This window comes from Anoplophora glabripennis, unplaced genomic scaffold (genome assembly GCF_000390285.2).
Source record: "Anoplophora glabripennis isolate ALB-LARVAE unplaced genomic scaffold, Agla_2.0 scaffold1295, whole genome shotgun sequence".
Lineage (NCBI taxonomy): Eukaryota > Metazoa > Arthropoda > Insecta > Coleoptera > Cerambycidae > Anoplophora > Anoplophora glabripennis.
This window is the reverse complement of record NW_019417370.1, coordinates 50,157-75,813: the sequence shown is the minus strand read 5'-3', so window position 1 is coordinate 75,813 and position 25,657 is coordinate 50,157. Positions and strand designations below refer to the sequence as shown.

At 31.4% G+C, this 25,657-nt stretch overlaps 1 protein-coding gene across 1 annotated transcript in view; it reads left to right on the top strand.

The window, feature by feature from the left end:
• LOC108915415 (activated CDC42 kinase 1) overlaps positions 1-25,657 on the top strand; it is a 48,529-nt gene that overhangs the window by 11,824 nt on the left and 11,048 nt on the right. The window contains exons 7-11 of the mRNA XM_018721441.2: positions 4,002-4,547; positions 9,920-10,165; positions 14,641-15,324; positions 17,760-18,047; positions 21,314-21,693. Coding sequence (XP_018576957.1) covers positions 4,002-4,547; positions 9,920-10,165; positions 14,641-15,324; positions 17,760-18,047; positions 21,314-21,693 — 2,144 coding nt within the window. The remainder of the gene's footprint in view (positions 1-4,001; positions 4,548-9,919; positions 10,166-14,640; positions 15,325-17,759; positions 18,048-21,313; positions 21,694-25,657) is intronic.

Genomic DNA, 25,657 nt, shown 5'->3' with positions numbered 1-25,657 from the left:
CCTGAGAAACGTCATAGCATAAGCGTAGACGAGGAGTCTAATTCCATGGCTATAATAAATTTATAAATTAAAAAAACACAACTGGGATGTTTTAAAATGCTGTAATAATTAAAATGGATCAAAGTGCCGGTTATAGCAAACCGTAAAAAAATTTAGATATTATGTTTTATTATCTTTTTTCAATATTTTCTATATCTTGTTGCCTTTTACGCAGACACGCCAATGGATTTTCGCTCCCGGCACGCTTCATCCCCCTTACTAGTCCAAAAGCTAGTGATGAGTCACTCTCTATAATTTCGACCGCGGAGTATAGAAAGTTTCAAGTTGTTACAAAAAAATTTGAAAATATATCCACAATTTAATATGTAAAAATCTGCTTGACTTTTCAGACATTAAAAAGCTTGTAGAGATTTATGTACTTTGTGTACACTTAAAATGTTATTCACAGTACAAAGTATGTTTTTTAAATGAGTTTAATTTTAAATCAAAATAGAAAAGGTTAATAATGATTTATTATATCTAAAAATGTTTATTTTTATGTAAAATGATTTTTATTTACATTTTTTTTATCTGATTTTGGTGCTAATTGAAGGTTATAGAGTATCCAGGGTGTAACTTTAAGTGAGGGTCAGTTTTTTAGGGGTAATAGTATGTTTTCCCCTTAATAGGAATCTGAAATTCTTTTTCTTTTAATTAAATAAATAGTTGAGTTTTAATTAGTTTTTTAAAATGCACTTTAATACTTGTGTACGCCACCACTGTAATGTTCTTGTATTACAAATACACGGATTGTAGGCAACCTTCAGTGCATGTGAAGGGAGATAGTGTGGATCAACGGTGACGAAATGAAAGGCGTTAGTTGTTGGTACGCATTTGGAGACTACATCTAACTGTGAATTTGAATATTTTTCATCGCTGGAAGCCATGAACAAACTATTTATTTTTATGTATTTCATTTACCATTATTGATTACTGCCTGAGTTTTTTGCTAGGTTACTTATTACTTGTTTGTGTGGTGATCACCCACTCATCAAAAGTATTTCGTGTGAAATTGTGCATACGTTGTGACTAAAGCGTGCCATTATTTGAAGTTACACTAGCTTCTCCTGAGGCGGGGTACGAAAATTACTAAAAAGATTCAAAAAAAAAGTTAAGTTTTTACGACAGAATTTGAAAAACAAACTATTGATAGGTGTTTCTAAAGGTCAAAAGAAGCCTCTGTATAAATATGACCCCACTCAAAGTTTCACCCTGTATAAAAACTAAATATTTACAACATTTTAAACTGTTGTGTGGTGTGAAGTATTATTTTGCAGTTTTTATAGCATGTCTATTGCCAAGTTCACAGAAGTTTGATTGTGGCGCACTACACTTAATTGAACCAAACATCGAGCGGTACTCCCTTCGATTCTTTACCCCATTTTGCTGTTGCACGGTACTGCCGCTTGAAGTTAAAATTATTTTTAAGTACATTTATTTGAACTGGACACCTTATTTTTATTAATTTAATTAATTCAATTTTGCATTTACCACATTTGTAACAATAGTACGCTACAGTTACACTGTACATAATAAAAAATTATGGTAGGGATCTGTGGCATGCTACAGTCGAAGTTCTGTGAACTCCGCATAAGCTTTATCTTATTGCTTTAGAATATTTGTTAGCAATAGTTGATACCAAGGACATTTAAATAAAGGGGACTATGCATGTCACAGTCTATCTCATATGTTGGGTGAAGCTAGACAAGGGGAAAGCAGAGGGCTTTATTTTCATCCAACTGATGCGCGCGATTACATCTCCAATGTCGTACATTTTGGATGGGCCAAAATAAAATATTTTATAGTCCTAATTCAATATATTTCAACAGCTACTCAGTATTTTTATAATAAATATATATATTTTTATAACTTCTTGGAATCCCAATAACTGTAACCATTTCTTTCTCGTTGCACCATCCCCAAGCATCCTAAAAACATTCACATTTCACTTTTAGAATACTGAGGCAAATTTTCAGTGAGACATAAAAATATATTCCCAAAGGAGAACATCAAATGGTTGAATTAATGCAACTTTCAGTCGATTGCATCTTCGGTATTTTTATGTATAAGTGAACCACCACCATATTTTTGCTGTTGTATTTATTCAGTTTTTATGCTCGTGCATTTAGTAAAATTGTAAATATATATTTGAAAAGGTTTTTGTCGTAGAGGAAAATGAAAATAATGAATGATTAAAATTTGTAATGTTGGGTATAAGGGATAACATTGAAATACCTATAAATATATTAAATATAAATAATGTCTGTAACTTATTTGTGGTGCAGCATTTTCCTTTGTTTTTAATTACTATTTCAGCAAAAATTTTAAGTCAGTTTTATAAAATTTTACCATTATTCAAATAAAAGTTACCCACACGCACGACAATGGCCACAGTTGCATATACATTCCAAAGTCACCTTCAAGCACGCTTACCTGTGGAAGGATAGCTGATGTGGATGTTTATAATCCAATTTCTTACAAATTCTGCACTATCTAACCATATTCACACCTTAAAAGTTTATCCAAAATACATGTATAAACACTAATCACGTTTCACTTACTAAAATCACAACTATTTTCTAACAAGAGACGCCATATTCTGCCAACCACGGCAGAACGAACGAGGAACACGCTACAAATTATTGCGTAGTTGCCAAGTCTTCAAACATGGCAAATATGAAAAATTAAAAATAGTTTAATATGTACAAAATTTAACAATATTGTATGCATAACTTAATAATACTATCCTATAATAATAATTTTCACAATTGTGATGAAAATTGCGATAAAAATATTAAGTACATTTCCAGTATAATTATACAGCTGACAACAATGATACAATTAGACTGTGAATAGACCAGGCTTCATCTAGAAATGTAAATAAATAAGTCCCCTTTATTTAAATGTCCTTGGTTGATACTATTACTTTTTTGCTAATATTGGTATAAGTTGGTGGAACATTTATCGTAATATAATTAATGTCAGTGGCGAAGCGTACGGGTAGGCAAGGTAGACATTGTCTACCCAAAACATTGTATTGTATTTTCCAAATGTATTAGCAGCCAAAGAAAAAGAGCATCAGGTTGAATTAATTACCTGACCGGCTATTGTAACATAATTCAAATAAATTGTATATTAAAGACAGGCGGGAGTGACGCTACGCTAAATAATAACTGGGTAAACATTTCTGAATTTGTTTTTTCCGTGGTTAGCGCCAAGAGACTGCACGTGCACGAATCGCCACCGCGTAAGTACTCAGTGTTCAGTGTAGACTGGATATTAAGGGTGAAAAAGACAACTGATCATTTGTCTATCACAGTCGGCAAGCGAAGTATTGTCCTGCTGTCTACATTACAGGGTCAACTGGAATAGCTGCAATACTTCCCGTTTTATTTTTATTTAAATTTTTATACACTATTATGTAAAATGTGCATCATAATAAATATTTGTATTTATTATTATTATTATTTCTTTTAAGTACTTAACAGTTAATGTTGTGAGTTGAACGTAATATAGATGCTTTTACAAAAAATAACTTAATTCTTTGTACAATTTGAATTTTTTTCTCTCAGTGTCTACCCATGAAAAAATTTCACGCTTGGCCACTGATTAATGTAAGTGATGAACATTCAATAACAGTCAGATTCTTGTTATATTAAAATGTGGCTTGTTTGTGATCTTTCTTTATTACAACAACTGATAGCAATTTTACCATGGAAAATATTTTAAAAAGTTTTACTGAAATTTTATCATTTTACTCAATTTTTGAATTCTTTGGCCTCCAGACAAAGTGTTATAATTAGATTTAATAAAAGCCAAAGAACAAATTTTACTATACTGAATATCACTGATCATAGAATTTTATTAAAATAAATATGTCACTAGTATTGGTAGTAGGTAACAGATATTGAGGGTAATTATTTTTTAAGTTATTATAAGATTAAAATTTAAAATAATTACAGGTTCTGAAATTTTGAGGAAAATAGAGAAAGAAGGAGAGAGGTTAGCGGCTCCTGATGCCTGTCCTCCTGCAATTTACCAAACTCTCCTTCAGTGCTGGTCAAAAAATCCTCAGGAACGACCAACATTTGCTGCCCTAAAAGAATTTTTCCGCAAAAATGTTACGCCTGTTATGAAAGCTTTAACTAAGCAAGACGAACCCGATAAACTGAAAATAATTGAGGGTGATGAAATTGCTATTATAGATGGTAGTGCCGAATTATATTGGTGGAAAGGCCAAAATCAAAGAACCTTTGACATCGGGAGATTCCCAAGATGTTTGGTAAACCCAATGCGGCCTAAGCAGCCTGAAGATATTAGTAAACCGCTTGATAATTCTTTTATACATACAGGCCACGGTTCTGCCTTTGGGGAGTCTTGGGGAAGCCCCTCTCACATAGATGAAATGTACTTAAAGAACCCAATGGATCCTCCAGATGTTATTGGCATGCAATGCCAACCGAAACCCTCACCCCAACTCTATGATAGAAGAAAATCTCAAAAAAGCAGTAAGTATTAATTCAAAGACATACGATATAGAGAGATGGTTAGATCCAGGCAAAGTTACATATTCGCTAAACAGTAATTAAAAAAACAATTAATATTTCCTCAAGTTAATAAGATTTTTTTTTAATTTTTAATTTTTAATTTCTATGTGTTTTAAACTACTTGATAATAGGAAAGACCCTTAAGGTCATTTTCATTTCTCTATTTAAATACACAAAAATATATTTAGTGCAATATATCTTAATACCATCATCGTTTCTTTTTAGATGTAAACTATCCATATCTTAACTGTTCAATTCCTCCATTTCTTCTAAGTGCAGTGATGTGTTTAGTAGCATTCAGGATATAAAATCATTAGCAGTCCTATTTTTTTGTAACGTTATTAATATTTATATTTTTTATACAATTATGTAGAAACCTTCATAAATTAAGAAGAAATTAACAAAATTTTAATGAATATATAACATTAAAATTAAATTTGTAATGAAACGTTCAATATAGTTAACTTCGAGTATCTGGGACAACTGAACACTCGGATTATCTATTACAATATTTTTTTTATTTATTTTTTAATTATGAACAGAACTATGTACACTCGACGCAAGACAAAGGTTTCCAACCTAAAAGGCATACTAATTTTAAAGGGGCGAGCCAGTGGATAGGAATTTTGGGAGGCATCAATAATTAGGGGCGTGTCATATTTTTTTTTGTGTAGGCACACACAACAAAAAATTGCAGGCCTGAAGTATATGCATTATAAAAAGAGAAGAGTATACAGGTTTTGAAATTATTTTGTCTTGCCACATTATTTTTTTTGTCCCTGAGAAAATTAATATTTTAAAATAAGAATTTGTGTCATATTCTGCAGAAAGTAGGTAGGTAGGTCATGAAGGCAACGAAATAAAAAAATATTGTAAACTACAGTTTTATTATAACTTATACAGTTTCGGGGGAAAGGGAAATATTTAAGGACGTGTTCTGGAAGTGAAAATAAGTAAATAAGTTGATGACATTATGGGTCCGGAAATGTTTCCTTTCTGAGATAGATGTCGAAAGAAATTTGAAATCCGGTTTTTTCTAATTATTTCGAAAACGATATAAGATATTACACTGCCACTGTACTATACACCAAAGCTCAGTGTAATATCTTAAATCGTTTTCCGAAATATTTAGAAAAACAGGACTTTTTTAAATTTTACATCTATCAGAAAGGAAGCATTTCCGGGTCCATAATGTTATGAACTTATTTACTTATTTTGACATCATTTTATAAACAATGAAAAAACAAAACAGTCTAATAATATGTCCAACCACCATCCGAATCAATAACGGCTTGTAATCTGTTTGGCATAGATGCAACAAGGCGTCGTATATTATTCACATCTATAGTGTTCCAAATATTTTGTATACGTTCTGAGAGCGTATCTCTATTTGGTGGAATATCGTATACTGTTCATTCAACTGACGCATTACATAAGCCCATAAATGTTTTTTTTATAAGAAGTAGGTAATTTCCATTTTGTTTCATTCCAAAATATTGATTAGAACCCAAGTTATCACGGAAATATTATTTTTGGGGGTGAACATGAGGGTTAGTTTGCATCCGTTTAAATCCGTTTTAGGCTTAAAGAAAAAATATTAGTCCTTATTAATATGTATTTACCTTTTTGAGATTAACAATGGATATTGAGCATACAATAATTTAAAGAAACACATGTTTACTGACGCACGTGCATTGACTATAGCGAACAAAATAATCTATCTTTGTCATAAGCATACGAGTTGTCCACCACTTCGGTACCATGAGTGCGACAAAGGGAACGTGATTTTTTATCTTTGTCCTGGCAGTGTTGTAGGAGCTAAATAAAATTCAAAATATAAAAAGGTAAATAAATTTGTATCTGTCTAAAAATCAAACGTAAAAAAAATTCGAAGGCAACTTTTCATTATTTTAAATAATCAATAATAATAATATTGCTTTATTTGCTAAACAGACCATCGAATAGTATAGAAAAAAAAACGATTAAAAATTTGAAATTGTTGTAACTTTCTTATTAAAAATTAAAAATTATATCTGTTTCTCTGAAAAGATAAGTTACATTTTTTAGAGTAGATTGAAAAAAAAATTACAAAATTCATTAATTTTTCTGCGTGTTATGATTTTTTAATTTATAATTTCTGAAATATTCCCTTAACTTCCAGCCTCCCTAACTCTGTTAATTTTAACAGTACAAGAAAAAGTCAAGAGGCCATTTTTATGTAAAATTGTATGCTTTAGAACTTTTATAAGAAACTTCAACTGATTTCATTGCGGGCACCTATACAGTGTTCATTAATGGCATTCAGAAAAAACCAGAGGCATTCTATGGCTAAAATTAAGTAAATTTTGTTACACACAGGTAGGCTCTTAAGGCCGCCGTTTCCGAGCTGCAGGGTTTTCAAAATTAAAAAAAATATCAAATTTTCAATTTTCTTAAATCCATTCATTCTGACTATTCGTAAGTAGGTAGCAGACGTTCCGCAAGATTTATTAACTAGGATGAATCGATTTTTCTATTTTAATGTAAATTCAACTCTTTTAATAGAAACAAGATAATAAAAAATGCATACGGGGTCTGCTATAAGAGTTTGCCGATTAGTCCCATTTTAAAAATACCAATCTACCAGGAAAGCATTTTTGTACAAAACTCGTAAAATGTCAGATGTGACGATAAAATATTGCCATAAGTGTTTAATGGGAACGCCCCATATAGATAAGCGGTTAAGCCGTCATATTTCAAACAAAATACGATTCAGATTGGAAACCTTTACCTTGCGTCGAAGTGTACATACAAAGCCAATAAAACAGAAATTTATGTTTTATTATAATTTTGATCTTATTGATTTAATAATAATTTTTAATTTTACCGAAATTTAATTGCCAACATGAAGGAAATAAAATTACTGTTCCAAACAGAGTACTGTATGTATAGGCTGCTCCATTTTCGATGGGAATTCAGGGTATTTTAGAAACTACTAAAGATATGATAAATATGACAAGACGTTCTCGAATATATCACATATATATAAAACACCCCATATCTTCTGTGTTTATAAAAATAACTATAGCGTGTGATATAACGAGAAACGCCCTGTAACTCAGAAATAAATGAAAATAGCAAATTTCTGATTTGACAATTGAGCTTGCCATGAAAATCGTGCTCGAATAAGCGGTGTCAGATTTATCAGATCTTTAGTAGTTTCTGAAATACCCTGAAATCCCACCGAAAATGGACCAGCCTGTACAGTACCTTCATAAATGTCCAAGTCCCACGTGACAGCGATTGTTATGCAATCAAACTTACGATGGAGTCGGTGATTAACACAAAATTCCCTAAAGACAGAGGATAGTCCTGTGGAGTACATTTTACATTTCTTTACTGTAACTGTAATCTGCAAAATGTGTTTCTTTTTCAATAAAAAAATCATTTTTTACGTTTTTACTTACAAAATAATTATACGCCTCTAAGATATTTTCAATTTTTATCTCATTCTATATTGAAAAAGTATTTTTTGATTGAAAATATAAAAAATATAAAAATATAAGCTCTTTTGTAATCCACTTTCATTCAGAAATAATGTTAATAAAATGTTTGTTTTATTTTTTTTCAATATTTAAATATAATAAATTAACAGACAAAGATTAATTTGTAGAAATACACAGAGATACTCTATTACCTGTTTCATGGAAATACTGGTAAACACTGCTAGATTGTACAAATAATAGGCGGCATAAAAACAAGGAAAATTACGAATGTCTGATTTCATCTAGGGTCGTATACTCGTGTTCCATAATAATGGGCAGTGATTCATATCTAGCACTTAAACGAGTAAAGGAGTTGAGGGGTGTACGGGACAAGTTTCCATAGGCATACTACTTGGGGGTCAAAGACCAGAAAATTATAAAAAATAAGTTCAGGGTGAATATTTACTTTAAAAAAGCTTATAGACTCACTGTCATCCTCTCCACAATTGTTCAGTGCCGTCCTTTCAGATAGTGATGGCCCACCACCACCCACTTACACCTATAAGATGCGCACGCCGCGGATTTTAAACTTTATCACTTATAATAATAAGTGATTATGAAACGTCTTCACTATAGCCATCCTTGTCTATTGCACGGATTTCTTTACCTTACTTTGTCGTTCTCATGTAAAGGCAAATGGACCATGTGGATTTTCCAGCCCTGTATACACACCCCCTGTTCCAAACATCCTGCTGTACTTACAGTATGCATTAGGTACTGCCCTTTTCCAGAAGGTAACTTTAATCCAGCAAAAATCCTTCCAGAAATGCCTGCTGTTTGCTTTGGATATTGCCTTCATGCCACACTTTTGTTACCGTATGACTTTTATTTATCCATGTTTCATCCGTGTTATACAGGGTGAGTCAAAATTCACTCCCCAGCGGCCGGATATTTATTCTAAAATAAAAAATAAAACAAAAATGTAGAATACTAAAATCTCGAAAATGAAGCCGTTTTTGGAAAATTTTTACATAATTTTTTAATTGTAAGTATGGATTAACCAATATGTAGATATGTTACTAATTGTAAATAAAACTAATTTGTGTTTGAAAATAATGATTTTTGCTGTTTTAAAAAACGTACGTAAAAAATAAATAAAAATTCTGATCTGATTGATATGAAATGTTTTATTAAAATCATTTGAAGTTTTTACAAACAATTATACGTTACTATTTTTGTACTCAGGATGGGCGATGTGAAAATTTGCTTTTTAATAACTTTTCCCTTAAATTATGAGATTTGACAACAATGCATAGCCCAATTCCCAATTGTGCATACGTTGTGACTTAAGCACGATATTGTTTGAGGTCACACTAGCTTGTCCAACTTTAATGAAAATTACTAAGGTTAAAAAGAAATTGAAGTTTTGATGACGGAATTTGAAAAAATCAACTATTGACATGTTTCTAAAGGTCAAATGTAGCCTATATATAAATATGACCCTCATTCAAAGTTACACCCTGCTTACTGGATTTGCTATTGATAAATCGTAAGCTGGAATTGTATATCTATTGGAATAATACAATCAACATGTGAAAGATCTTGGCATTTATTTTGAAAAAAAAAAAAAATCCAAAAAGATTTAGTTTTGTGCAGTCAGTTAATTTTTGCCTCTACATAATTTAGTCACCAGCTAAGTTTCATTTTTTTTGCGAAATATTTCGAGGCTCTATATTTTTAAAACCAATGCCTTTAGGAGCTTTTTTTAATAATCTGAAGAATAACCCCCATTATTAGTGGAATGCACTTAAGAACTAACCTATATAAATGTTCCATCAGAATCTTAGTAACCACACAAATATTTTGCAGCTAATGGCTCTCTAAGAAAACCTCTTGAAAATCAGTTCAATTATAAAAAGTTAACTAACCAAGAAAGTTTTAAGGGAAAACCTCAACGGCCACCCCAACCAAAAGTAGACACGACCGCAACTAAAGAGGGCATTCTTATAGATTTATCACCTGAGGAAGAATCGATGCTACGAAAACGTTCCTGTCCCAGACCAGAATCTCGCGCAGTGTCGTTACTTGATGAACCCATTGATGTACCTCAGGAAGGTAAGAAGATTCATATAAAATAGTTAATTTTAGAGTTTGTATCGGAGTATATTAAAGTCTGTAACTAACCCTTGCCCTCAGTCTCGGCTGCAAAAAAAGACAAATTTGTCAAACCAAACCCATAAAGTACGTCTTGGTCCTTCTTTTATCTAATAATTATAAAGGGTGTCCCAAAAGTAACGCAAGATTTGAATTGTGTGCCATTTCCATTGTGAAGAGTTGGCAGCATTGTGAAGGGTCACATGTTGCAGTAAACACGATTAGACAAAATGGAGTGCTATACAACGGATGAACAAGTGATTGTGAAAATTCATTACAAGTACGGAGAGTGTGTAACTGAGACTGTGCACAAATAACGTGGATTTCCTGGTAAAAAGAACACCCCAAATGAAACAACAGTTAAAAGAATAGTTGCCCAATTTAAACAAACGTATGTAGTTGCGGGCAATTAAAAAACAGACCGACCAGGTACTGGTCGTTCAGCCGAAAATATTGCTATGGTAAGTGATAGTGAGGTGGAAATTTCTGTAACCTCAATGTGCCATCAGTCACTGCAATTAAGCATTTCAAAAAGCACAATGCAGATTTTAACAAAAGATCTGTATCTGCTCTATTCAAGATCCCGCTGACGCAGGAATTGCAGCCAGACGACCATTTAATAATAAATGAGGCTGGAAACGCAATGACCGTCAATGGAGAATGATATTGAGAAATGTTATTGAACTTTTTTTGACCTCATTTGGATGACATGGATTTGGATAATATGTGGTTTCAGCAGGATGGTGTCAACTGCGATATGGCACGTGAAACTATCCACTTGTTGCGGCAGAAATTTAATGGACGACTCATCTCACGTAATAGTTTTCAGAAAAAAATTGCGACAATCAGATAATACACAAAGAATTTTTTAACTCAGGTATCCAGCTTAAGGCATTTCTGAAAATCGGTAATTAACATCAAATGCATCTGGAAAAAACTTTTACCAATATATTCTCATATACCAAATTTCATTTTAATGGTTCAACGCATTTTCCCCTAGCGCCCTTACCGTGCATTTTTGCATATAGGTAAATTAGTATAAACCGCCACAGTTTAACTTACGGATCTAGGCTGGCTCGCTGGTACATTACATTTCAGGGACACCCTGTATTACTGCAGGGTGTTAAATCTGATGTAGTCATTTTTTGGGAGCTTCTTGTTCTCTTTCAATCTAATCTATTGTCCCGGATAGAGCACATGCAAATGTCAACATGTCAACATGTCAACATGTCAAAGAGGTAATATGAAATGAGGAGGTGCACTGTCATGCATAGACCACATTTCATAGCAAAGTACCACATTTCATAGCAAAGTAACAACAAAGTAATCTTCTAATAAATGTGACGTTTGATTAAAAAAATTACGATAGTTCAAAAATTAAAGTAAGACGTGATAAATCTTATCGAATCACTGATCACTAAAAACTGACAGGTACAATGACTTAAAAATGAAACTGAAATCAAGGACAAAAAAAAATCAGTTTCTGCTACCAATTTATTATGTATTGTATTACGGTTGACATGATATGTAGAATCTCAGAATAATTTTTTTGTACCGAAAATTTAATAAAAATTGTACAAGAAGCAAAAAAATTTTATTTAAATCGGTCAAAACATAAAGAAGACAGACTTGTATCACATTTAAGTGGACACCCTGTATATGTATTTGTTTTGCTCGTTTTTTGTTGCCATGCACATACAGGATGTTCTCTAAGTTGAGTCATTTATTTTAACAGCTGGTAGAACTCATAAAAAAAAGTCAATTTATCAAAAATCGTTTATATAAAAGTGATCAAATATAGCAATTATTAACAATTATTTAAAAAAATTGAAATTTAAAAACTATAATACAAACCTGATTTATTGTCATTTTCGACTACTTCGTACGAATTATTTAGCACTGTCAAATCGAAAAGCGTACTCCAAACCGTGAAACTACAAAAAAAGACATACCCAGTACCAGTATTAAACAGATAATTTGTGTTTTTACAACAGAGTGGTCGAAAATGACAATAAATCAGGTTTATATTATAGTTTTTAAATTTCAATTTTTTTAAATAATTGTTAATACAGTACAATCTCACTAATCCGGCACCATTAAAAACCTAAGGGTCGGGGTACTGGAAAATTCGGATTAATGGAAAATTTATATGTAAACAGTATTAAATTAAAAAACGTTACTTTTAATTGTTTATTAACAAAGAGATTGGTACATAGATACATACATATTACAGTTGTGTATGCACAAATATGTCGGGCGTTTCACGTCAACGAGCACAGTGGGCTGCCCAGAATAAAAATGCATCAATATTGACGTTCGACGTGTCAAAAGCTTCATATTTAAAAACTCTATCGAATGCCGTCTGGTGATTTAAAAAAAACATCATGGCGGTTCCAATATGGCGTCCGCAATCATGGAAAATTCTATTTAATCAGCAATATTGATAGATAAGAAACATAAAAATACTGTATTGTAGACTGAATCACCATATCTATACGGTTTTGGGGTTGCTGATTTCAAATTCAATATTCATTAAACCCCCATCTGGTCACTGTTCGTCTCTAACCTTAAAAATACTTCAAATCGTTGAAATAATGCGTTTCTACGATGAGTAACACAGTCTAACCACCACAATTTATGTTTTCGGGATCACTGAAACCAATTCTGATATCAATATAACTTCAACTAGTCAGAGTTCGTGCCGATGTATATTGTAATGTTTTTATGTTTCTGTAAAATAATCTTTCAACTAAACTATAACTGTATAAACTGTATTCTTCAAGAATAGTACGTGTGACGCGGAAAAAATAACGCTGGATTACTGGACGTGCCAGTGTAGTGAAGTGCCGGATTATAGAGATTATACTGTAATTACTTTATTTGACCACTTTTATATAAATGATTTTTGGTAAATTGACTTCTTTTTATGAGTTCTACCAGCAGGTTAAAATAAATTACTCAATTTTGAGAACACCCGGTATAAGTTTTCTTCAGGGTATAAGATAACAACTGATAATACATTCAAAATAGGAAAAAGGAAGTATATGGTTACCTCATATGTTTATCTTGTTTCCTGAATTTTGTATGCCTGTTGACAGAACATACAGAAAATCCTGTATGGTATTATAAACATAATTACACCCCACAGAATGCTTTTAGGAAACTATTAACATATGCGATCACAATTATTGAGTATCTTTACAAATTTACTGAACAAAACGGAAAAGGTACATTTTCTGATATTCTGATGTTCTCCTGATATTTCAACGCGAAAAATGAAAGTTGCTCTAGTTTAGCGTTACTCTTCATTTCTTCCTGGATGGATCTACTTGTTTTATAATTGTCTTACTAAAAGTGTAATTTCTTGTCTAAAACACTAGATAGAAATTTAGATCTATCAAATTTGGTACAGATGGATAATGTATGGATAATGGAAATGAAAAAAAAGGAACCTTTAAACCAAATGAGGATAATAATCAAACTTCATCACTGAAAAAAATGCTTTTGTGCTCAGAGCATCTTTTTGTCGATTCATTTTAAAGTATTTAAAATTTGTTGTCATTTAATCGACCAATAAAAGACATCAATAATTCTTATGTAATTTAAACATTGTTGGCAGTTCTTCTTTTCATAGCAACTTATTACAATGTACTTTAATCTGATCAGCTGTCGCTGTGAAATAAAAATCTAGAGCAAAAATAATGCATTAATCATCAAATATATCTATAAGTACGACTGCAACACTAACCAGACAAATAAAACATTTTACCTACGACCACTACTGTAAATACTTAAAAACACACTGTCTGCTATCGATGTAAGATTCCTATTACGCACGGTAAAGAAATCGCACAGTTTTCCTAGCAACTGCCTAGCAACGGCCAATACAATACTATTTGTATTGACCGTTGCTAGGCGGTTGCTAGGAAAACTGTACTATTTTTTTACCAAGCTGTGCGATTTTTTTACCGTACGACGTAATAGGAATCTTGCATTGATCGCAGACGGTGTGTTTTTAAGTATTTAAAGTAGTAATCGTAGGTAAAGTGTAGTATGTAATACGTGGTGTAATGCAATTACGCACTCACCGCTACGCGGCGTCGTGCGTAACTTTTCCATTTGTGCGTAAAATGCTTTTTACAATACTTATTACGTAATATACTATTACAAGTACTTAATTTTGAATTTGGTAGCGACTCAGTTGACTAGGTGAATGTACTAAACGATGAGTAGACAGTCCAGCACTAAAACTTTGTGATACCTTCAAGGCATTAATTAGAATTATTTAAAAAACTAAACTTAATTCACCAATACTATTGAATAAACAAATAAAAAAAAGTTCAACAAGTCCATTGTCCATAGATTGTGAAAGTATGTTGCACTTTTCATCAGTGTTATTAAATTTATAGTAAAATATAGAATGTTTTTTTTTGTAGGAAACGACGTTTGGCTCGAAGGTTCATCTGAAATAGTTCAAGAATCAGAGAAAGGCCCACCACCTTATCTTGCACCACCTACCTATTATAATACCTCAACTTGTGCACAAAATACTTTAGTGACTGATCCTTTTGATACTTCTAATATTTTTATAAGCTCTATGACGCAGCCCCATTCTACTCAAGAAATATCACCTTCAGTTTTTGAAAATGCGGAGACTGAATCGTCTATAAGTAGTTTATCCTCTTCCAATTTAGTTAACAAATGTAGCCAAAAAATAAGTAATGTAGCCACTTGCAATTTTAATAGAAATTTAAGTTATAGTACAAGTTATGTCCAGAGTGATATTACCAATAGAGGAATGAACTATGTAAAGCCTAGTGTTCTTGAAAAAGACAGCAGTGTTGCAGTGTCTAAATCCATTGCAGCAGTCCAAAAGGATATTGCGATTCCTCTTGCCATGAAATCGAATAAAGAAAATGGTGATCTAGTAACTAATATGTCATCGATGAAGTTGAATGACTCCCCAAAAAAGACTTTTGATGGAAAATTCCTTATGGATTTAGAGAAGTACTTGATGGGAAAAGAGAAACCTCCTGAAATACCTATTTTAGATCCTCCTCCAGCTCACTCTAAATCTCCTAAGAAAAACGAAACGCAAGTTACACCAAAAACTGATAATAGTAAGTAATCATGTTTTTAGTAAATATTAATCTTAATGTCCTACTGGTCTATTATTTTGAGATTCATTAAATGACAAATAACAGCTGTAATACCTTTACTTTTTGAAATGGTAAACGATTAGTTTGCTCAGTAGGTTAGTTTGGATTAGATCCAAATTTTGTAAGAATTGTGACTTGGTGGTCAATATCTCGAATTTGGGTAGGCTTTGCAAAAATAATGTCACGACATCATCAACATCAAGATTATACAGGGTGTGCCATTTAATACTCCCACTGCCAATATCTCCGAAATGAAGAAATTTATTTTAGTTCTGGGAATTGGGGTTGTTAGTTCTCTCTAATAGCTTCAAATTGTAGTTAGAATTGTTAGTTTAAATCTTTCTGTATAGATGGCGTGGCGATACTAAAAAATTTTATGGTCCCTGTAATGTGGAAATGCAGTCCAGCTGAAAGATCGTTAAATTTTAAGTAATATTTGTAATATAAAGTTTTTCTCTATATTTACTTGTTTTCGAGATATGTCGACTTCAATATGTGATGTATGATATAACAGGAAAATCTATTATTTTATTTTAATTAAATCATACTGAGATAAAATATTCTTTAAAAATATTGTAATAGCTTTATTCACATCACATACTAAATAACAAACAATAATTTATAAAAAACACGAATGATCAACTACAGAAAAAAAAATTGTACAATGGTAAATCTTATAAGGGGCAGAGACGAACCGTATTTTATCAAATGTTATTAAAAAATGTAGTCATAGGTGGCTCATGTCATTTGTTTAAAATAAGACAATGACAGATGACACATATTAGTTTTCCAATAATTGCAGTTTTATCAGTTTACATCTTTCAATTTAACTATACTAGTTATAAGATTTACCATTGTACAATTTTTTTTCTGTAGTTGATTATTTGTTTTTCTATACAGAAAGATTTGAACTAATAGTTCTAACTACAATTTGAAGCTATTTGAGGGACCTAACAACCTCAATTTCCGGAACTAAAATAAACCCATTACTGGCCAAAACAAGAAAAACACATTTTTTAATAATTTTTTTATTAAAGTATATTCAAAACACATACATTAAGCTATTGAAAAAAATCACAAACACTATTTTGAAATAAAAAAACATTTAGGTGCATATACGCACCTTTGGCAGAAAACAGTTATCAAAATTAATAAAACTAAATTAGTTTTTTATGTAAAAATTTTCAAAGTAAGCTGGATGCAAATGCACTTTACACAAATAAATAGTTTTATTTTTGCGAAATCAACACTTTTATCTTGCACTATTAACCTCTCTATAATATAATATGCCCGATATTATCAAATTTGATTTCACCTGGTAGAGCGAATTGAGAGGGTCTTCCATGCAGTTCAGGTATTTGAAACAACATCGCTGTTTTCTATATCTAAAGAGAGTCCTAAATCCGAAAGAAATTTTAGCTGAGATTTCGTTGTGTGCACAGTGTAAAGTGCATTTGCATCCAGCTTACTTTGAACATTTTCACATAAAAAACTAAAAGCGTCATTTTCCAAATCATCATCACTATCTATACTTGGTTGTATTTCATACGTTCCTGCAATATCTGTCTGCAATCCCTCTTCTCCAATAATATTTTCATCAAAGTTTTTCTCATCTGTAATTTCATCTGTTTTTGGCGGCACATAAAAAACATCAACCAATTCAGCATTTTCACAATCTGAATCCTCTTCTAACAAAGCAAGTAACTCTTTAGTGGTTAGTGCCCTTTTCATTTTCTATTTTGACAAATGACTGCAATAATATAAACAAAATTATACCTCTATAGCTTCTATACAACTCAAAAATCTCTTACCTCATATTGGCACTAGATGTATCCAAAAAAATAACTATTATACATTACAAAAAAATTTAGTTCAAACAATATTTTATACAAAACTACACATTTTTACACAAAGGAAAACCAAGAAGTACTTTTCCTTAAATTTGCATTTTCTAAACAGGGATTGTATGTGAGGATTCGGTTTTAGCTTGTCAAAATACATATAAAATACTAAAATAGTCTTATTGTGCTGGTTGTCACGTTTATCTCAACCTTCCAACTCGTGCTCAAGCGAGAATTTGAAGATTAAAAAAAAACTGGAGAGTGATGGAGCAATTTTGACTCCGGATTCGGTTTCAGCGCGTCAAAATACATAAGGATAGGTGGTATATGATAGTCTCTGGTATTTTCAACTGTTTTTGTTGTGGGTCTGTGTAATTATCAATAAATTTTTAAAAAAATAACAGACTGGTAGGTCATTAAATGTTGAAGACACCATGGTTGTTATAAGATAATGATGCCCTCAATCGCCCTTGGGCCAGATGCCGGCCTCAACCCCTTGTTATAACACCCTTGATACCTTAATTACTTTTTTACCTGTACTTTATTTCAAATTAGGTGATGTACATTCAACAGCTAATATAGTACAAAATGATACGACATCGATATTGAACAAGATGTGGTTGGATAGTGCCCACAATAGTAATACCAACTTAAAACAGAATAACAAAAATATACAAGTGGACGCAAATTGCACCCAACCCAGAAATGAAACTTATGTAGTTAATTCGGAGTTTGGTCAGTTTAAGAGTAATAGAAGATATGATCCTGTTTATGCCTCTTCAAGTATTATTTATGGGACTACCGAGGCTTATGGAATACCTACACCTTATAACAATGTAGGCGGTAAGTGCTCACTATTTGCATTTAATAGTTTCATAAATGTCTATAAAGCCGTATCATATGATAATATTATTATTGATGTAACGATTAGTTGTACTTTTTATAAAAACTTCTTGATAATTTAAAATTATTTAATTAATTTGAATATTGTAATAATTTTAAAATTAAATATAGTTATAATTATATGAGATGTTTAGAAACGATGATAAAAAAATTTAAGCAATTCTACTTCATAAAAATAATGGGATAGGCTAGTACGAGATTTTTTTTTGAAAACTTGACGTTAACTCTGTTTCAATCCCTTAAAGTATTTTGCTACACTAATTATTGGCAACAAATTGAGTACAATTAAAAAAATAGTCAAAATTGTAATTCCTAAAGGCCGACTGGAAAATGTATACATATATCTATAAATGTACGTAAGTGTGTACATATGTAAGTTTATACATACAGGGTGTCCCACGGTGACGAGACATTAGACATATTTCAGAGACTACTTTGATTTTAATTTTGACAATTTTGGCATTCGTGTTTTCAAGCATGCCCTTCTTAACTAAAATAATGGCATCCACCTAACGTTTCCGGTTATACCTGAAGTTGACGTCATCTTCGTTATTTTAAATGGAACACCCTGTATATTATTGCAATTTTGGATTCTACATCAATTTGTAGGTGAACTTTCATAAAGGTTTCCTATTCTTAAAGTTAACCATTTTTGATATATTTAATGTTTGAAAAAAAAAAATTAAAAGCACTGCCTAATTCAAATAGATGTGTATTTTACAATAATAGAGTTAGAACGATAAAAGTTATAGGGGACATAACTAAAACTCTAAGCTTCCCTGTCAGAAAACTGTTATACCATTCGAAAGATAACAAAATTGTTCATCAGGTTGCGCAAAAATATACAGGATGTTCCATTAAAAAAAATAAATTAAGATGGTTTAAAGTTGACTAAATTCGGCATTAAATTTCTACCACCCTGTATGAAATTAAATCATTTTGAAATTATGGCAGAGACACTTAGTATGTCTCCTATTATTTTTTTCGTTCTAACTCTATTATTGTAAAAGATACATCTTTTTGATTTCGGGAGTGCTTTTTTAATTTTTTTTTTTTAATTAAATATATTAAAAAACGGTTAACTTTAAGAATAGGAAACCTTTATGAATGTTTATCTAAAAATTGACGTAGATTCCACAATTGCAATAATATACAGGGTGTTCCATTTTCAAATAACGAAGATAACATCAACTTCCGATACAACCATAAGCCATTATTTTAGTTCGAAGAAGTCTCTGAAATATGTGTAATGTCTCATCACTGTGGGACATTCTGTATATATGTATAAATGTACAAGACAATAAAAATACTAAATAATAAAATATATTTTTGTTTCAACAATATTGTGCAATATGTTTTCTATTCAAATTCTGGTAAATTCTTACTATCATTTCTAAGTTTACACAATTTCTAAGGATAATTTGATAGATTTTAATGCATGCTCAAAAGTGTATTATAATTTTCGTATACGTTAAAATTTTGCGTCAGTTATACCTCAAAATAATGAGTTTTTAACTGTTTTAAAAGTTGCCCCTAAGTATTAAATCATTTTTCAGTTTAGACAAACTTGAAACGAAAGGACCTCTTTGGATTTTTTTTTTATGATTTTTAACACAGAAAAACTATAGATTATCTCTAAAATTATTATCATTTTTCTAGGCTATAAAGACTAGCCCTTTATAGCTTCAGAATTTTTAATGATTTTTTTTTCATAAATGCAGTTTGTTACTAAAAATTAGTGTACCAAATTTGAAAAATCATGTTTCTGAGGAAAAAAATTATGGCAAAAAGTTCGATGTTATGTAACTCTATTGATGTCAAATTTTTAAAAAACTGCCATACACTATAATTTTCATTAACAGAATAACCTAAATTTATGTATAGGTTTTGTATACCCCGTGGTAGCTTCAATATTCTTTGTACAAAGCTACTACAAATTCAAGGTGTATTTTGTACCAAGTGCCTATTGTATTTTGTCTTTCAGATACAAGACCCCAAATAATTTTTTTTTTAACAAAGATTTATTCATATGTTTTACAAAATACAAGTTTTTGAGGATGCTAGATATGTCAGTTCTGTTAGTGTTTGAGTCTCATGTAGATGTCACCCAGTAACATTTTAATATTTAACACGGAACATTTTTGAGATTAGATTTTTTTACAAAAAATATTGTCCCTAAGTAATCTAAAATATTGAAGGAAATTATTCAAATTATTCTAAAAAATAATAAAACTTCGTACAATTATCGCTACGTTAGTCGGGCGTTTTAGATACATTCAACATTTACCCTTTGTATCGTATTTCCCTTAGTAGATTATTTTGAATATGTTGGAACAACACACTCCACTGTCAAATAAAATGAGAAAAAAATATGTTTGAACAACAACTGAGTTTATTGTAAAAACATTGAAATAAAATTTAATTTTGATCGTTTAATTCAAAATGGTCTCTATTGAGATTTTATAGATTATAACTTGATAGTTCTATGAAGGCCGGTCCTGCCCACAATTATCAATATCTAAGCCCATCCCATTGAGTAAAACATACGTGGTTGAAGAATTTAAAATACAGGATGTCACGCTTAAATATGATACAAGCCTGTAACTTCTTTATTTTTTGGCCGATTTCAAAAATTTTGCGGAATGAGAATACATAATATGTTTTTTGGAAAAAAAATCGCTAATACCAATTAGCTGTTTTGACGTCAAAAAAACGCGGCCTAGTTGGCTGTGAATTGCATTAATAAAAACAGAAGCATTACAGTTAGAGTTTTTTTTATCCTTCATTCTAAAAAAAAATTTTGGAATCAGTTAAAAAATACAGAAGCTACAGGCTTGATCACATTTAAGTGTGACACCCTGTATATTCGTTACTGAAGTAGTAGACTCTTTTAATTTAAACAATAAAAATTAATTTTGAAAAACTTACACAGCAGCCTTAGGAAACAACTTTGTCTTTTGATTGTTTTTTTTATTTGGGCCGCTATGTTTATTCGTTTTCCAAATAAGTGTTATACGCCAAGCGCAAAATATGGGTTTATTTCAAGGGCACAACAGACTTAATAATCATATTACAACATACCGTATCTTTAAAAAAAAACTATAGGTTTTACCAACTTCTATACTTATGACCCTTTCTACAAAACACTTATTTGTTTTATGTTATTTATTTAAGTATTTTTTTTGAGAACTATTTTTTTTTTTTAGATGTAGGTGCAAATTTTTTTAATAACAGTGCCATGAACAATACACAAACTATTTATAACAATATAGGGGAAACTACATCAGTACTTACAAATCTCGTTTATAACAACACCGGAGTTCAAAATAGTCAGTGGATAACAGGCAATAGAGAATCTGTTAATTCGTATAATTCATATAGTACTCAAAAAGCAGTCTATGGGTATGGCACGCTTCCTAGTAGAGTGTACAGCGAAGTTAACGAGAGTTTATACCATGAAATACCAGAAAACTTATACAGCCAGGTACCTGATGAAACTCTGAAGCCTCATCGACCTGCTCCAACAAAGCCGGGCCTCCAGCCGTTAAGTATGCAACAAATACAAAGGAAAATTCAACAAGGACAGGTAAACAAAAACATATTCTGAAAATGCTATACATGTAGGAAAGTGCATTGTTGTCTGATTCTGTTTTTTTTTATTTTCTGCCAAGTTGAAGTCACTTTTCAACTAATAAATTTGTATGAAGACATTACACTTTTGAGAAAACGATAACAGAAACCCAAAGTCCATACAAATGGAAGGAAGAGACAAAAATTAATTTTTCCAAAACGTAAATAATGTCAGATAGTGGGGTGTAATAATATTGAATATACAGGGTGTGGCATGTATATTCTATAAAAATATTAAATTACAGCTTCCTGACGATATTTGTAATAGAAAAGTCTTATACAAAAAAGTTCTATCTTTACGTCTCAATGCAAAAGTACAAACTGAGAAAAATAGATATTTTAAAAAACTGTTATATTTTCTTATTATTACAATAATTAATAGTAATTACCAACTTAAATGGATTGTTGTTGCTGTAATCTGTAGTTGCCAACTGCGTGCACTGAACAAACTCCATTAAAATATGGAACAAAATGAAATAGAACTTACCATTTCTATTCTAGAGAAAATGTTGAAATTGATACCCATTAGCGCGGATACAGGCATGGCAGCCTATTTTGGCGAATATTTTCCCAAATTCCAGGTATTCCCCTAATTGTATTTGCAGTTTCAAGTTTATTTTTTGTTGCTTTATCTAGCTAACATATTGTAGCTAAAGTGCTATGCAGTACTTTATTACTACGAGGGTAGGCTGAAAATTAATGCACATTGCACACATGACCATACACTAACAAAACAACCTACCACGCTGCGCTCAGTGGTATAACAGACCTACATCCCCCTTACGATCAGTGTACGAAGTTTTGTTAAAATATGTCTACATGTCTATTCAGTACCCGTTACTGCACATTGGTTCAGTAACATGTGTGAACCAATGTGCAGTAATCGAATTTTTAACCTCTGAAAACGTGAATCCTTCTGATATTTTACGCCTGTTAAAAGCGGTTTATGGTGATGATACTGTTGATGGAAATATGGTGAATCGATGGGTGATAAAATTTTGCAAATGTGAACCCGGTAAAGTGAATATTAAGGACAAAGCTTGCAACAGATGATTGGTTTCTATAACTGACAAAATTCATTGCAAGAAAGTGGTCGATTTGACTCAAAGTGACCATCGAATCACGTAACAGCATATTGCGAACTATCTGGGAATATCGAAAGGACGTGTAGGCCATATCATTGGAGGACTTGGCTATCGAAAAATCTGTTCCAGGTGGGCACCACTGCGCAAATTGAAGTTCATTCCCTATTTCTTACCCTCCTTACTCCCTTTTTTTTTTAACTTCCCAATGTTGAAGTAACGAGATGAAGGAGGCAGTAAAGTATTGAATCAAAGAAATGGATGAAAATTTTTTCGTTGATGGAATGAAAAAACTTGCCACACATTGGGAGAAATGTATTATAAAGTGTTAAAGTGTATAAAAATAAATACATCATTTTGAAGCTAAAGAATTGTACTTTAATTTTTTTCCCATCCCGATATTTCTTCTCATTCCTCTTGTATGGTCGGGTATGCATTACTTTTCAGCCAACCCTCGTATTATTTCAAATGCCAAATGTCATGCAATCTGCAATAATTTTTCTATAATTTTTAATAACTTTCTAAAAATTGTGCATTATAACTAGAACCAGAAGTCAACCGATAACAAATATATACAGGGTGATCCATTGACGGTATGGTGCAGCTGTATATAGGAAACTATACGTGTTACGATTATGAGGTAAAAAATCAAGTAACAAATATGGCCAAAAGAAATTGATTTAAAATATTTTCAAGTTTGTAAGTACCGTCTGTAAGTTCTAGGAGGCGTAACTGCTAGTGTTACAGAAAATTGTAGTTTTTTCGAAATTTTGCTTTATATAACCTAATTTGAAAATACACTTTTTAGATACACTGTTAAACCCTTCACAAGGTTTGTTTGAACTTTTTTTTATTAGCATAGCAACGCCGGTATGAAGGACGCCATCTTGAAATTTTTAAGTTGTCACAACTTCTAAATGCCTTAATTGATTTCAAGAAATGATGGCTCATTTTAAAGAACTATTAATAAAATTTATATTTATGATATGGAAATAAAATTATTATTTTCCTGTGCAGCGGTAGATGATGCTAATTAGAAAAGTTTTGTAATTGTCTCCGTTTACTAAAAAAATTAAATGCAATGATATAGGTTTTTTTCATGGCTTGATAAACCATTAACTAAGGAAAACAAATACACGAATCGGAGGTTGATATTTTTTTTTCGTTTTTAGGTTATTGCTAAAATAGTGAAGTTGTGCTAGAACATCCTCTTCTATTTAGTTCTCTAAATAACAATGACAATAGTCCAAGCCAAAATTAAATTGTAAAACTATACCAAGCTTGTCTTTAAAAAAGTACTTGCTATATTTTGAAATTTTTTTGATAACTACATGTTTAATTTTTTTATTAATTCCAAATATCTGAATATTTATAAAGATTATTTCTATAATGAGGCAGGCTATGCCCTATGAAAATAGACAACTGAAAAATTATAGGCTTTTTTTCGCGAGTGAATATTGGTGACTACGTCTGACTTGTAGTTACTGTTTCTATCTCTTTTAATCTTATCTTGTCTAACCTGAACAGATCGCGAAATTGTATATATTCACTATTCACTATTCAGTGGTGCAGCCTGTCATATGTACTTTGACGACTTTGACATATGGGTTCTAACTTCTAACCAGTAACCATAATTTGTCATCCTTTATTGCTTCCAGTAATCTAGTGTTGTGGGAATTGGTGTTATCACACTATATAATATATGTATTTGCTTCAAATAAAACTGAAGGAATATATCAATGCTTTCTTTGGAATATTTTTAAGTGGCAAATTTAAAAAGCGTGAAAAGTATGTAGATTCTGATGTTGCAAGATATGCGAATATTCGACACAATCGTTATCGTAAGAGAATGGAATTTGGTCATTTATGTCAATGGCTACAAAACAGAAATTGTGACATGGCTCTATATTTTTTGATATTTTTGTGGAATGAGGATGATGATGTTCCTTATTTATGTTATAAGTTTAGAGAATCATATCATATATTCGGTTTTTTATGTAACTCATACGAAAAAGACCTGAATGATTCCACCAATATTATCTCTGGCCTAGGTCACAAAAAAAGAGGATAATCCTGAAGCAAAGTGGATCGCAAATATGTCCCATATAAAAAATTAATCTTACCATTAAGTAAAATATTTGCTGTTTCAACGTCTACGTTTACTAAAACATCTGTGCCTCTAAAGTTTAAATTTAAACTGACCACTTCCACAGTCGTATCAGAATCCATCATTTTGCTGAACGATTTTTATCCTCATTCAAACAAAATGTCAAAAAGAAAAAGGTTAAGTTACCGGCTGACAATACTAGTTGAATATACCAACAGAATATTCAGCTGAAGGGTGAAGAGTTCAGTCATTTGATCTAAACTTGTAACGTCACATAGTAGTTTAAATGACTGACTATTCTCGCAAAAACGTAATATTCACTCATACTACACATACTACAACATACGACTTCACTCGCGAAAAAAGCCTTATGTCAATTGAAATGTAACAGCTCTTGCTACTTGCAAAATTATTGTTATTTGTGAACAAGGAAAATGTCTTTTATGAATGTGGAAGCGTATGATATATTGGCAGTTAATTTTTAATGTTCGAAGGAGACATCCCTGTGCAAGAACAGAAGATAATATTATTAATGTGTTAGCTTGTGCCTATGTAAATCCCCAAATAAAAGTGTTAAGGAATTAGAGACCTAGGAATTTCCTATGGAACACAAGTACTTTTCTCACACAAATGACACTAATTTTGCACAAAGCAAGAGCTGTCACATTTCATTTGACATAATTTTTCTTTTGTCTATTTTCATAGGACATAGCCTGCCTCGTTATGGAAAC